The sequence below is a fragment of the Equus asinus genome, chromosome 15, assembly GCF_041296235.1.
Source record: "Equus asinus isolate D_3611 breed Donkey chromosome 15, EquAss-T2T_v2, whole genome shotgun sequence".
NCBI lineage: Eukaryota > Metazoa > Chordata > Mammalia > Perissodactyla > Equidae > Equus > Equus asinus.
Window position 1 is genome coordinate 16,982,761 of NC_091804.1, and position 15,529 is coordinate 16,998,289.

Here is a 15,529-nt window from a genome sequence, read left to right on the forward strand (position 1 = left end):
GTGGACTGACTTAAGTGTTAAACTTTTTAAAAGTACGTTCAGGGCTTGCACCTGCTCCCCCATGCACATAGATGTACTGACACGTATTTGACTAAACTGACTGCGTACATGCCCAAGCAAGCAAGCCGAGCCGATTTTACAAGATAAGCAACCAAGTGTTTTCATGTCTGAGGGTGGCTAGAACACAAAATTGCCAGTCATCTTGCGGGGGAAAAGAATGCCTTTGAAAAAAATATGTAGGGCACCATTTCAGAGATGGTGAAATGTCTTCAGATGCCTCCTGTACACGCGTTTTGTTTTGCCATTAAGTACTGCTTCTTACAGAGGGGCCTAAACTTTGCCCAGCTTCCTGCTGCTGTGATCCAGGAGATATTTAATATTAGAGCTTTGCCACTCGAAGGATAGTCCTTGGGCCAGCGGTGAACAGCTTCACCTGGGAGCATGTTAGAAATGCAGAGGCTCAGGCCCCACCCCTGACTCATTGAAACAGAACCTATATTCGAACATGATGCCAAGGGGTCTGTCCACACGTTAACGCTGCATTCTCCTTAGGCAGTACTGGGGACTTGTATGCACACTAAACTCTAAGAAGTTTAATTTAGAGCATCGGTCCCTCAATTTAGTAGAAATTCACTTTGAAGTTTACAGGGTAGGGAGATGGCCAGAAAACTCTGCGCTGGAGAATGCCATAAGGCTGTAATTTATGTCAGCAGAGTGGAGGAAAGAGGAAGAGTAATTTCCCTGAGAGAAGCAGACTTGCATTGTACCCCCTATCTTTATCCAGCCTACCCGCCCCCTGCAAAAAATCAATCATGTCACACTTACTCTACACCTTACTTCATACTGCGAGGCTGTGTTCTCTCTGCCTTATAACAGACTGGGGAGCTATGGCATATACACATTCAGCGCAGCGATATGCTAGTAAAATAGAAATATGCAATTTTTAAAAGTTCTTTGAATTGCACATTTTTCCACCTCTAATAAAATATGGAGGGAAAAAATATGGGACATTTAGATTATCTAGTGATTATATAGCTTGCAACATAGACCAGATTTACAGATCATCCCTCCACTTGGCCTCTGGAAGTACAATTTAAAGTAGTGATTGGGTAGGAATTATGAAAAGATGGCAGCACAGATAAATTTGTAAACCACTCCTCCTCCCCTCCCCAATTTTGTAGGCAAAAAATGAGCAGAACAATCTGGACCCCGCCATACATATTAAAGCCGTGCCAAGGAGGCCGTCATGCAGTCCAGAAAAGCACAAAACCAGATGATACAATTTAATCAATTTAGAAAGGTGATCCCCCCAATTGAGAAACTACTATTCTTTTTAAAGCCGAGTCTAAAAGGATTCGAAGGTTCCTACAGAATAGTGACTGAAGATTCAAGATTCAGTGTCATGGGTTATTCATGATACTTTTTTTCTCAGAATGAAGATGGTGAGTCAAAATGTCTATAAGATGGTAGAATGTATGTAAGCAGACTGTTTCTCAAATGAGCCGCCAAGAGGGTCAGAGTCCTCAATGATTACAAAATCTCTGGAACTAAACTGAAACTGAAAATGCCATCATCTATCCATGTGTAATATATATTACATATATCTTCAATGTATATTTACACATATTACATATGTATATATATTTACACATATATATTTGTGTGTATATTACATATATATAAAAAACATGCAAGAGAACACATTTGAGTTGATACCATTGAAAACAATTTTAACCAAGAAAATCAGAACCAGTGAAGCAGAGAAATCAAGAATGGATACAACTGCCAAATGGATGGAAGTTCTTGTGCTATACTCTCCCACTCTCATTTAGAGTCTTTAGAGATGGGAAAACATGGATTACTATTTTCTAAGATGTCAAGACTGTGCAGTCTGTCCCACATTTACATGGCAAGAGAGTGTAGAATGGCTGGAGGACAGATGATTTTGCCCTCCAAAGTTGGGTCTCATACTGATTCTCCCCTATGCCAGAGCAACAGGGACAAGGATAAAAAGAGACTAAAGATTTTTAAACTGGGAGGAGTAAAAGATAACTAGTATCCATTTAAAAATAGGATCTACATAATCTCAAGGCAAGGGTTAAACCTATCACACCCAAAATGTAACTACATTCACGGTCATCCCGTTAATCCCTGCGCAGAATCTGATTATAACAGTCTGTTCCTTTACTGACACAGTATCTTTGCAGCCAATTCCAAGGCAGGGCTAGGAAAGGAGATTAGAACTAGGCCTCACCAAGCATAGCAGGGTCAAAGGTGACACAAAGTCCTAGAAACTGACCTAAAATACTCCCAGTAAAATAGCGGGGAGTTGTGAGTTCCCTGGCTGTCCAAACATACCTACTGAACTCTTCTTTGGGTCTGATTTCAGCCCAGAGCCCAGAAGCCCTGCCACTGGTAAGCATTCGTTCTGAGCAGCCTAATTTGACTTCATTGTGCTTGGGCGTCAGTCCAACTGGCAGATGTCCTTGTAGAGGCTGATCTCAGACACTCTCCCTTTCTAATTTTTTGGCACCATCGCCTCTGTTGCATGGGATATCATCTCTGAAACTTTGAGTTCCCCAGGTTTTGCTTGTTTTGTAGCTTTGGTTTCTCTTAAATCTTTCTGCCCCAAAGAGGCTCATGTGAAATGCTAAATCACTGGTAATTCCTTTGGTGCAAATATGAATTACCAAAGGACTTGCTTGCAAATTTCCAACCACTCCTTGCCTTTTCCCCACCTCCCTCCGAAATAACTTCAGAAGCAAAAATGCAAACACAAGGTGATCATTGTGAACGCTGTACAAACGCACCATTTTCTCTTATAGGTTGGATTTTATAGAATGAAATGCCAGAGCTTTGATATTTATTATCTGAAATAGGTTTAACATTTGGAGAAATGTGTTCAAACACACAACCTTGGAAAGAAAAGCAAGCCGATCGAACAGAGAACAGGGGGTGGGCGGAAAACATGATGGGCACAATTTCGCTATGTGTTGGGCAAAGTTAGAAAATTAGGTCCTTCTGAGCATAAAGAGCTCCCAGATGAGGTAAAAGTTAAATCCAAATCAATTTCCAACCCTCCATGAGGGCCACTAGATATCAGTTTTAAATATACATGACCACGATATCAATAATGAAGAAATCTTATGTTTTATTTAATACTTTGGCCAGACCAGCCCCTTTGAAGGGATCGCTAGAGTTGAGGAAAGAAGAACAAACCATCATTCACTTTCCTGCAGGTTCGTCATTTGCCGAATTATTTCTATTGGTCCTGCTTGATTCTTTCTGCAAATTAAGGCGTGGGGAGAGGGTTTCTATGTTAGATTAGCAATGGCTGGTTCTTACCCAAATATTCCGCCTAACAAGGACGTAAGTTCTCATGGACTGGACAACCACTCCGCAGCATTCCTGAGAATTGAATAATATAATAATCTTGAAAGTCAGCAGAGTGGATTATCCACTTTTTTTTTTCTGGACTTGAACTTGTGACCTTAACAGTAGCACTGCAAAAAAGCAAATGTGCTAAGCACTTTGCCAGAGTAACCTTCCATGTAGACTTTTCATCTTAAATACACACAACTGAAAAACAACTACAATTTTTGGAAAATTATGTACAAACCCAATACTTCTTTTGATTACATATAAATACAAATTAGCTATTTTTCCTAAAAAGTGGTTATAATAGTAAATAAATACAAAATAAATCTGACCATTATACTTCATGTGCTGGGGTTGAACCCATATAAAATGTACAACTAAATACATTTTAAAATCTTTAAGGAATAATTCTCTGATTAAAATATTTGTTTTCCCAACTTCTTTTCGTAGATATAAATATATTTTCAAAATAGCTGTGTTTTTTTTTTCTCCATTCCATTCCATAAATAAAGTCTTCATTGGGAAATATTAAAGTGTCAACTTGGTTTTGCTTTTTTTTTTGCTTTTTTCTAAAATATATATATATATATATATTTATTTTATTTTGCTGTGCTAACGACACCCACAACCCTCCACAACCATGTCCTGATAGTTCTTTAGTACGACCTTTTCATTTTCGTCAAGGTACAGCATGGAGATGGCGCTGAGCTCTGTTGGGACACAGCACGCCTTGGGAATCTTAGAGTTAACTGAGTTGACCAACGTCTGAACAATGGCGTGGTTAGTGGAGTTCAGGTGATCGGCCAGGGGAAAAGGACACTCCCCATGGCAGTAAAAGGCATGATAGCCCGGGGGGGCTACGATCCAGTCATTCCACCCCACGTCACTGAAGTCCACGTACAAAGGGTGTCTCTTACAGCTGGATTTAAGGCGTTTCCGCTGTTTATGCTTTGCTTGACGCTTCTCTCGTTTGTGGAGAGGATGTCCTTTCCCATCGTGGCCAAAAGTTACCAGCAATGGCCTTATTTGTGACCAGCTATGCTCATCTTGGTGCAAAGACCTGCTAATCCTAACGTGTCTCTTGGAGGCACCTCGGTTCTCCTCTAAGTGGGCCACTTCCACCACAAATCCATGGTTGGCGAGGCCCTGGGCAGTCCACCTCATCACAGCAGGGGTGACGTCAAATCTCTCCCACCTGCTTGCGTTCTGGTTCACCAGCCTGGTGTCCAAAAGTCTGGTCACCGGGAACTTCGAGTTGGCTGTTGCAGGTTTTATAATTTCATAAATATTAATTCGGTGATGGAAATTGCTATTGTTTTCCCAAGGGTCTTGCATCTGTTCCCGAAAAACCTGAAGTTCTGCTGAGGTGATAAACTCCTCAGTGGGGATAGAAGTCAAATTAAAGAAGAATCGCCGGGTTGTTTTTCCACTCATTTCTGGCAGTTCTTCCAAAGATTCTAATTTGATATAAAAAGGTGGAAAAAAGAAGGAAAATCATTCAGTGAGATCAGTAAAGACAATCTGATTATATATTAGAATTTGGAAACCTCACTTCAGGGTTTGACTTCACCCATGTTAAAATCTGCAACTGGAAAATAAAACTTTCCCCTTTAGATAAAAAAAGGATTCTCTCCTTTCTGTACGTTTATGGGAACATGCAACATGAAACAAAATTTCACAGTTTATTGTTATGTTTCCAATCCGATCCACGTACAGTGCAACCAGGTGGCTGTAATAATGGGGGAAATGGTGAAGCACTTCTTTGGAATTCACAGACTTTAGGGCAAAAGAAAAAAAAGTCAGCACTATAGTTAGTAGAGGTCTAATGAGTGAGGATTTGAGGAAATTATTGCATTTCTTAAAAAGAAAAAGGCTTTAATGTCAATCCCTTAAGCGGTATTCTAAAACATTACTCTGCAATTTAGATGATTTACAAATCTCGATATACAGATTTCAGGTTCCTAATTAAAGACTCCGAAACTCAACATCAACGATGACATTTTGCAAAGCACACCCTACTATTTTACTCAAAGGTCCAGAGACAAAGGCATTTACAGGGATCTGCTTCTTTGGGAACGTAAGAGTGGTCCTAGGACACTGCAGTAATTAAGGCGAGACAATTTCAAAAGAAATAACTTCCAAATTTTGCCTGTTCTCTCACCTCCTTATGACCTCAAAAATCAAAATCTCATTTTAGATGCTTTTGGGAGAAAAAAAAATGACTCTCTTCTGTTTGTAATTCCTTTATATTTTTTTTAAAAATATACAACTATCCAATAATAGGCTGCAAAATAGATTCAAAACCAAAAAACAATTTTTGTAAAAATCTACAAAAATACTGTTATGATATTCATGATGTAAGGGATAATCTCATCATTCTATACCTATTATCATTATTTCAAAACAGTCATTGAAGTGGGCTGCGCATAAAAGTTCCTTCTGACTGAAGATTCCTTAATTTCAATTTTAAGGAGTCCTGCTTCCCAAGCAAACGAAAACATGACATAGCACCTTGAATGTTGTAGTCTGCAAATCATTAAAGGTACATGCATTATTAAATCGATGGAAAACAGCACTAGGATTTGAGATTCGGGGGTTTATTTTCTTCTAGCTTTACCACATCCTGTCCTTTTCCTCTCCAAAAAATTTACCTGCTTCATTCAGGATCTAACCTAAGTGCTAACAAAATCTATTTGGCCACAGTTCCACCTCCTCACCAAAAGGGGAAACCATATTTTTGTTAATTTTATGATTGTATTTCCCCTAAATCAAACAGCTATACTTTGTTCACAGTATGAGATGCCTCAGCAGAGGAGAATCACCTCAGATCACTCCGTCGACGCTTCCACCTGTGTAAACCTTCATCATCAAAGCCACAGTCATCATTGTAAGCTTCGTGGAAGCACCGAGTTCAACCAGGGCACTTTAAACCAAATTATAGAGTGATGCTTTAAGGTGATGCTTCTCAAACTTTAACCTCCACACAAAACACCCAGAACACCTTAAATCTGCAAATGCAGATTCTGATTCAGTGGGTCTGGAGTGGGGCCGGAGAGTCAGAATTTTTAGCAAGCTCCCCGGTGAGGCGATGCTGGGAGCTGGGGGACTGCCCTTGGAGTGTAAAGGTTTTAAAGGATGCTTTGCATATTCAAGTATAGATTGCCAGGAGCATATTTTAAAGTGCTTTTTTGTCAAATAACTTAAACATGAGTAGAAGACCCATTAGCGCTGGCCAAGGAATGAGAGTTGAGGCCACGGGCGGGCAGCCAGGGACGCAGAAGAGATCTAAAGCTCATCTACTTGGATATCAAGACTCTTGGGCCAAAAAGTGAGCCCTCCATGGTCCCCTCGTGCCTGCTAATCCACACCTGTTGGGGACACCTTTCGGGAGTCATCCACATTCTAAACTTCACTGTAAGCTAAGGTACTTCAGCTGAGGCACTATTTTTAAAATAACCCTCCCACCAGTGGAACCAGGCCCCTCACTGGCTCCAGCAAGCAGCAAGGATTGTATTTAGCTCCTTCTTTCCTCTTCTCCCTGCAATTCAGGAGTCCTCTGATGTTTCCACCAAAGGCATTCTTTCAGCAGAGAAGCCAACAGCTACCAGGGCAAAAAGCAGCGAGGTAAAAATCAGCAGCATCTCCCAGACTCAATGACACAAAGCCAGACCTGGGCCTGAGTGACTGACTTCTCTGATACCAGCACACCTAAGAACACTCTCTTCTCTTTTAAAGAAGGGGAAGGATAGGAAAATTATCCAGAGCATTCGCTGAACAGCTATACTAATGAAGGTGCCCAGAGAAATCACAATGGCAACAAAAACCCTGAACTCAAATCCATAAATAAAAAAAAGAAATTATAAACACACAGACACAGGGACACATACAGACAGCCAGAGGATGACAATGAAGGGACAGTCTCCAAGGAAGGATGGGAGACAGGTAAATGAAGCGAAGAAAATGGGTATAAAAGAGGCATAAAATAGAACAACAACCCTCCAAAAGATAAGTATGAAGATGATATTGAATGATATAAAATTGCCACCGTTTAACCAGATTTGACCCATAAAAACAGCAATTGCATGGGCTTCAAAATCTTAATGGAAGTAGCTGAAAGGATAATCATTTAGCAACCTTAGAGAAGGAGGAAAATTGCACATTAAATAATAACAAGTAACGGGAAGACCTTTCTCCAACTTCCCAGCTGCATCTCAGTCAACCTGTTCCTTGAAGGATCCTTATCCCTCCTTAAGAAAAGGGCCTCCATGACCAATGGCACCCCTGACTGCAGACTCAGGTCACAGAGGGAAGTCAGAAGTTCACAGAAAGCCCCAAACCCAGGAAAACAACCGCCCGAGGTTAGACGGCCATCTTTCCCTTTGATCTCCAAGGAGGCAGCGTGAATCTTTTCTTGAGGGTAGAAGAAACAAAGTCTATTTGATATAAAGTAAATTAAAGAAAAACCTTCTGCAAATTATCACAGCAAGCCTGGGGATTCTGATAATACAGAGCATCTACCTAAGTAGGTAATGGATGCTTTTCTGGAGGTTTACACAGTTGTCTATTCTCTATAAAGAACCCTCGTTGAATAATTTGAACCTGACAATGGATTTGAGGAGTCCAGCCTATTTTAGAACTGAGTTCCTGAACCCCTAAGTTCTCAGCCAAACAAAGGTAGGCATGGATGCAAAAATGTGGGGTAGTTAAGAAAAACAAGGCAACAATGACATTTGACCTCTCCTCCCAAAGTCAAGTTCTAACTTAATCATCTACATCTTGTCAATTATTCATCTGTATCAAAATTATCCAAAAGATGAGACTGACTTCCTTCAGCCAGCCCAGGTCCAACCCTTCCCTAGACGAGGGGAGAACACGACATAAAAGAAGGAAGTCATCGTGATCATGACAGCTAGTGTGCTGAACACTTTTTTGTGCCACGTCTGGCACTGACAGCTTTATATAAATTATCTCAGAACAAATTGATTAAGAGGAAGGAACTGTTATCATCTCTGCTTTGTAAATGAAACAGTTGGAGCTCAGAGAGGTTATGTGACTTTCCTAAGGTCACAGAGCTGGGAAATGAAGAGCAGAACTATGAACTAGAGTCTACTGCAGTTCCCAAGTTTCTGGCCACTAGACGGCACTACATAACATACAGGAGGAGTCAAAAACTCAAACAAGTCAAAACCATGAGGGACACATCGATGTTTAATACAACGATACTCATAGGGTGAGTTCTTCCCCAACTAAAGGGATGGAAATATACTACTCAAATTTGGTGGAGAGCAGACAAAACTACAAGAGCAGGAGAGCAGAGTGGCAGGGCCCGCTGGTACACGCAGATCTTGTTTGGAACCACTGATATTTTGTGGCTGCATTTCTGTCCTACATTATGGCAATTTTTGGCAAAAAAGTGAGTTATTTCTATGTTTTGAGAATTTTGCCACACTCTGGGCAAAAAAAGATCCACTAAGGAAACAACCTCAAGGGGGGTTGTTCTAGAAAATCAGTAAGGTTGGAAATCACTGCCCTGAAATAAAATGAAATGAAAGTGACTTAGAATAATGAACAGTATTTTCTAGAATACAAAATAATGGTTATAGAATTGATACATCAAGGAGAAAAAAGATAAAATACGAAAGGTTAAAAGGAATCCGTTCTGTTTTTGTTCTTTAAAGACACTAAAGGAGATGGCAGCTAAAGGGAAGAGGATGGTCATCATCACTACCCCCGATTTGTCTCTGCCCACCCTTGGCCCCAATGCCTTGGAATGAGGGCATGCTCTCTTATTGTCTTCTGAGTACTTAGTGAAATACACAAAGGGCAAGTTTAAAAAAAGAGACAAAACAGCTCAATGAGAAGGGATCAAGAGAGAATGCAGAGGAACCACGCAAAAAGAGGCAGAACAGAAAATGTTAGTGCATGAACCATCATTGGGCACCAAAGCCACAATCTCTATGAGCATTTCCAAATAGCAGGCTGCTCTATTTAACGGGGCCCTTCGTAATCACTCTCAAATGTAGGGGAATGCCAGGGAAACACACCAGGTAGGTACTGGTTTTGGGGGTGCATGTGTCCAAACGCTTTGGCTGCACTGGGAATTTGTGATACAAGTTCTCCTTCACGGGGCAATGGTTGTTTCTTGAACTTTCCTATTATGTGGATATTTTCACGATAATTACATTGGTGGGAACAGGGTTAATCTCCATTTCAAAGCTTTAGTCATAGAGGCAAATAATTCAGTTATTTCATGCAAAAAGAAGACTGTGTCCTTAAGAGCCTGGAGAGCAAGCACGTGATCCTTCTATATTCCGATCTGACAGGAAAGCATAAAGACTTTTTTGCAGGGCTGATGAAGTCAACCAATTTCATGTGTTTTTAACTAAGGGAAAGCACAAAACACTCTTTCCAGTCGGAGAAGTGATTTTTCTATGCTCAGTGGCAGTTTTCAAGGACCTATGTGACTGAAGTACTTTTTAATGACTGAAAAAAGAAAATTTTCACAGCACTCGGACTCTGGCGGATGAAAGCCATTGTAGAAAGAAGACAGTTTCACAAGAGAAATGACAACTGCTAATTTTGTCTCAGATCGCCTACCAGGTGGTCACATTATCTTCACACATGGGTTGAAAGAACTCCATCATGATGTCTCTTGTCTCATAATTTCACCAAACCATCCAGAACCTACCCACCAATAAAACCAACAGGTATTTCTTGTAATGAGGTCTTGTGGTCCTTTAGCAAATAAATGCCCGTTAATGCTGTAGGAACCAAATTCTGCTCTTAAGCCAGCAGCTTAGTCACATGGTTTACTAAAAGATTTTTAGTGCCATGCATGCCACACAGATATTTATAAAAACCAAATCCTGCCTTACACAAAAAAAGAAATGGTCTTCAAAAAGTGTAATATGTGACCTAATGATGATACACAGTCATAACAAGAAAAGAAATGGATTTGTTGAAATTTGGGGCAAAAATTACATAGCTTTTCTCTATCATCTAATTGCATTAAGACCTGAAGTTACCGCAAGTTGATTTTAAGGAAGCTGGTAACTTCTGTACTATTTTGCACATAACATTTACACTTTTAAAGATATAAATTCTGACTTACAAATTCAAGCATGCTATTTAAGTTAAAATAAGACACTCAAATAATTTGCAGCCTGTTCAGTTTTGATCAAGCCACTTCTAGAGGAAGAAACGTGCAGACTCCACGGAAGGAGTCCTCACGCAGCTGAATGGTGTAGGTGTCAAATGACTTAAAAGTTCTTCCCTTTAAGTTATCAGAGACACACAGTAGCTTCCCGGCCTTCAAAATAAAGTTAAGAATGGTTTCCATGCTAAATTTCCAGGAAAGGTGGCTAACACAGCCATTCCTGTTACTTTTCTCTCCAGAAAAACCATTCTCATCAGCATGAGCTGGGAACGACGAGCTAGGTCTCAAATCATCCCAGCACTACGCTGACAGGATGTACACGACGAAAAGTTCTCTACATATGACAACTTCTGCTTTCCCTCGATGAGGCCTAAAGGAGTAAAATGAGATCTTACTGCCTTTCAAATCTGACTCTCCCAGCAGAGAGCACATCACTTAGAAATGTGCTGGAGAATTTATTGATTATCAGTTCTGTGTCCCCTTCATAACGTATGGCTTCCTTGATGAAGCAGTACCTTTTGTTATGTGACCTGCCTTTGGGACTACCTCTCACTATCAAGTGCTGTTCTCACAAGGCTAGGTCATCTTACACACCGGGAGAAAAATGTCTGGCTGTGACATTTCTGATTTGTGTACATCAGAGCGCAGATTTCCACTTGAAATTTACCAGCTCATCAGGGCAAGGCAAGAGAAAGGGAACCTCACTCCCATCTCCCCAATATCCTACAAGTGGTTGCCCTGTGATATACAGCTCTGTGCCCTTCTCTAGAACTTGAAGGAAACCTGTGCTCTTATTTATAATGTATTAAGCCAAAGGGGCATATAAAAGTATAGAAAAAGAATTGAGATGGAACATGTTTTTAACTAATTGCTCTAACAACTTGGGTACAACAGATTTCAATAGCTGCTCTAAGACATTTCAAATCCACTAAATGCCTTTCTGATGAAACAAGCAGAAATATCCTACCTTAGAAAAACCACATCCAGTATCATAAAAGAAAAAAAAAGTCCACAATGCACATGAAGGAAAACAGGCAGCTGCTGCAAAAGCTTTTATCTGAAGGCTTGCCTTGTCTGTACTGGGGAGTTCATCTCAGATTTAAGCACAAGACAAGAAAGTCATTGTGGAAACAGTAAGATTGATTGTGGAATTGATCTCCCACGGGGATTAGATAGGGATTCAAAATCTTCCCAACCAGGCCCAGATCAACTGTAAATTAGAAAGACTTTGGGGCCCTGGGCTTTGATTTTTCAATACTATCTCTGAAAATTCTGCCCTTGGCTCTGTCTAGTCTGAAAGCCCAGCCGAAGCAGGAGCAGCAGATTTATAGAGTGAAGGTTTCCAAACAGACTTCAAGAGATCCCAATCGCCCCCTCCTTCTCTTCTTCCCCTGTGGAATTCTTGCACGGTTAGCTGACTAGGGGCAGGCCTTTCGCCCTCATCCTCCCCATCACTTGATTTCTCTCCAGTTCCTGGAGGAGGAGTCGCTCTTCTGGCTGCAAGCCAGGAAAAGGGTGAGGATTTACCAAAGGGGAATCCCTGGCTCCCCCGCCACACAGGCAGCGCGTGAAAGCCAGGTTCCAAAAGGTTCTTCCAGAGGCAAGCATGGAAATGTCTCTGGCGCCCTGGCCAGGCTGCCCTTCCAGGGATGCCTGCCGTCCGCCCAGGCGGGCGCTCCGCGGGCTGCCTCCCCGCCCCGTCTCCGCCCCCCTCCCTGCCCCTCGCCTCACCTTCGTGGTGGAAGCTGCGCACCGTGTTGGCGAGGCTGGCCGCCCTCTCCAGCCGGTGGTCCGGGGCAGGCGCATCCGGCTGGCCCGAGTGCCTGCGGTACAGGTCCAGCATGTAGGGGGGCACCACGGCGTCCCTGCTGGGGGTGGGTCTCTGCTTCAGGCCGAACATGCTGAGCAGCCGCAACTCGAACTCGCTCAGGACGTCGTCCGAGGGCTGCGACGAGGAGTGGCCCGTCGACGCCGCGAACTTCCTCCGGCCCAGCTCGGGAATGAGGCCGGCCGCGCCGCCCAGGAGGACCTGGGGAAGCAGCAACGCTAGAAGACAGTGGGTCCCGGCCACCATGGTCGACCTGCGGACAGGGCCGACGTGAGTCACCGAGCTCCCCGCCCAGCCCTCCCCCTTCCGCCCCCGCGGCCCCGGCTCCCGCTCGGTCCGCTTGCTTCCTCCTCCAGGGTTCCCACCTGGCCTGCAACAGTTGCGGGGCTACTTCGGAGGAGCTGAAGCCCGAACGTTTCTGAACCAGAAGGCTTCCCCTTTCCATCCCACTCTCAATCCGTCTGACATGATTTGCACACCTCCCCCCCACCCCCACCAGCGCACCAGCGTCAATGGCTGTCACCTTTTTTTCTGTGACACTCGCGCCGACAGCCAGTTAAGGGAACCTGAGGAAACCACCGCTTGGTCTGACACCCCACCGTCCTCTAAACAAACCCAGACACACACTGCCCAGCTCTCGCTTGCACAGAAAGACGCACGAATGGTGCATGTGACTTCCTCAGAGGCACCGTATAGAACTTCCTGATACACACAGTCTGTAACTTCCAGACCCAGGAAACTCAAGGCCACAACTTCCGAAGCCACTTGCAACTCGTGGCCCACGCCTCTAACTTCAGGGGTGTCAGGACGGGCCACTCCATCCCTCAACCCCTCCTAATGAAGTCAAGATACACATGTATCTTCCTGGGATTACGTAAATGGCTAATAACTATTAATTCACGTGTCAGTAACAAGGTGGCACTGAAGTACTGCCCCCCTCACATTCCTGGAAACAAACTTCCAGTATTTTCCCAAATGGGACGTGGCGCTGAGTAGAGAGCAGGTCTCACGGAGAAAACCGAATGGAGAAAGGATCGCATCGCCATGGCAGGGCGTACAGGTTGGCAGCTAACGGGTAAAATCCAGGGGCCACCCTCTGGAAGGGATTTGACCTTTTTTTAAAATCATCTAAGTGTTAACAGCCCTAATAAAATGCCGAAAAGAGGGGAGGGAGGGGGGCGGAAGAGCGCGAGCCGGGAGGGCGAGGCTGACGGGTCGCCGGGGGCGGTAGGACTGGGGCATCCCCGCAGGGGCTCGGCTGCACGTGGACCCGAAGCGGGGTCTGTTTACGTCCGGCCTGGCCGGGCCCCGGGAGGGGCTCAGCCGCCGCGGCCGTCCGGGCCCCGCCACCACCCCTCAGCCCAGCCCGGGGCCCACGTCCTCTACCTTTAGGAGACCGCAGCCCGTCTAAGAAGCACGCGGGGACACGTCCATTGAGAGAGCCTCCACATGGAAAAAGCTCTGGCCGAAGGTGCTGGCGCGGGGACCGGTTCCCTTCCCTCGCCTCCTCCTCCTCCTCCTCCCGGCGGCAGGCCGGGCAGTGCCTCTCTTCACGCCGGGAACGGCGTCTCGGGCCCGGGCCCAGCCGCGGAGTGGAGGGGCGGCGGGCTTCGGAGGCGGCGAGGCTGCGGCCGCTGGGGCGACGGCACCGGCGCAAAGTGGGGAGCGCAAGTTATTCTCCCTGCAAGTTCAAGAAGTCTCCAGCCAAGTGCTGACACACAACAACAGCGAGCAGGGGGAGGAGTGCGGGGCAGGGAAGGGAAGGGAGAAAGGAAAAGCTGCTGTGCTCGTCGTCCTTAGGAACCAGCGCCCGCGGGACGCGGGGCCCGGCGCGGGGCCGGCTCCGGGACTCGGGGGGCGAGGGTCGGGCGCTCCGCGCTAGCTCCGCCGCGGCCCATGGCTCGGGGCTGCCATCCTGGGCGACGCTGGGTCCGGGGAAGGGCGCAGCGGCGATCTCGGTGCCGGGCGAGCCGCCCCCCCGCATCACTCTGCCTTCCTCCAGCGCGCCCCCATTAGCGCTAGCCAGTTGAAACCACCGCGGCTCCGGCGCTCCGGCGTCCTCGGGCGCATTCTCCGGCGAGTCGAGCTGAGTCCCAGGCCGCCGAGGCGGGTGGCCGCGCTCTCCCCTCGCTCGCCTAGCCCCCAGGCCAAGCTGTGGTGCCCTTTGTGGCCAGTCTGGAGTCCGATCACACCTCGGCCGGCGCGTCCCAGGCCCCCGAGCTCCGGCGGGAGGGCATCGGCATCGCGGCGCTCGCGCTCGGCTCCCGGCTCCCCGTCGCTCTGCGCGCCGGTCCTCGGCTCTGGCGCGGCCCGGGCAGCCGAGGCCACGGCGCAGCGGCGCGCACGGCCGGGCGCTCCAGCCCGCGCGGGGTGTGCGGCGCGCGGGTGCCTCGGAGCCCCCGTAATCCGCGAGGCGCTCGCCCCGGGGTCGCTGCGGCGGCTGATGTCCGGCGGCGGCCAATCCCCAGCGGGTGTGGGAAGCGGAGCGGCGGGCGCAGCGCGAGCCGGGCGCAGCGGCGCGGCGGGGCGAGGACTCCGGCGGCGGCGGCGGCGCCGTGGCGCGGCGCTCGCGGCTTTTAAAGGGGACGCCGCCTGCCGTCTCCCTCCCGGCAGGCAGAACACCTCCCCCTCGGCGGCGCGGCTTGCCGGGGATCCCCGAGCGGGCGGGAGCGGCGCGCAGGGGTGTGGACCGAGCGCCGGGGCAGCCGCGGCGGGGTGGGGCCGAGGGCGGGGACGCGCGGCCGCCGTTGGGGGCGCTCGCGCCTCCAGCCCCTGCACTCCAAGGGGAGGAAAACTGGAGCGCCGGACCCTCGCTGGGACTCCGGGGGCGAAATCCCAGACAAACACCGGGTAGAGCCTTTATTTCCTCACCCGGCCCGTTATTCAACTTTCAGTTTGAAGTTTTTCGGTCATAGACGATTAAAAAAAAAAATGAACTTAGCCAAGTTCCAGGGCATCTTGGCATAGACTTGGGTAGACACTTCTGTGTTTCCCCGGGGTGGGAGGAGGATTAAAAGAAAACTAGAGATTGGAAACTGGGTGTTAAACTTTAACACACAGATATACGTATTACATATGCAAATATATGCATACGCACTTACATTTAGAGAAATATATGTATACATTTATATTTATATAAATACGCACGTATTTATATTCAGATATTT

At 46.2% G+C, this 15,529-nt stretch overlaps 1 protein-coding gene across 2 annotated transcripts; it reads right to left on the reverse strand.

The window, feature by feature from the left end:
* Window positions 1-2,831: 2,831 nt before the first annotated feature.
* On the reverse strand, window positions 2,832-14,914 carry BMP2 (bone morphogenetic protein 2). 2 transcript variants are annotated; one of them, XM_014828745.3, is made up of 3 exons: window positions 13,749-14,914; window positions 12,266-12,615; window positions 2,832-4,835 (listed from the first exon to the last, which is right to left on the reverse strand). In XM_014828745.3, exons 2-3 carry the CDS (start codon window positions 12,606-12,608, stop codon window positions 3,991-3,993), a joined length of 1,188 nt encoding a protein of 395 aa, XP_014684231.2. In that variant the 5' UTR covers window positions 12,609-12,615; window positions 13,749-14,914; the 3' UTR covers window positions 2,832-3,990. The 2 variants fall into 2 exon arrangements, with proteins under 2 accessions (XP_014684231.2, XP_070341681.1); XM_070485580.1 differs by having other exon boundaries at window positions 12,266-12,563; window positions 13,749-14,039.
* Window positions 14,915-15,529: the final 615 nt, after the last annotated feature.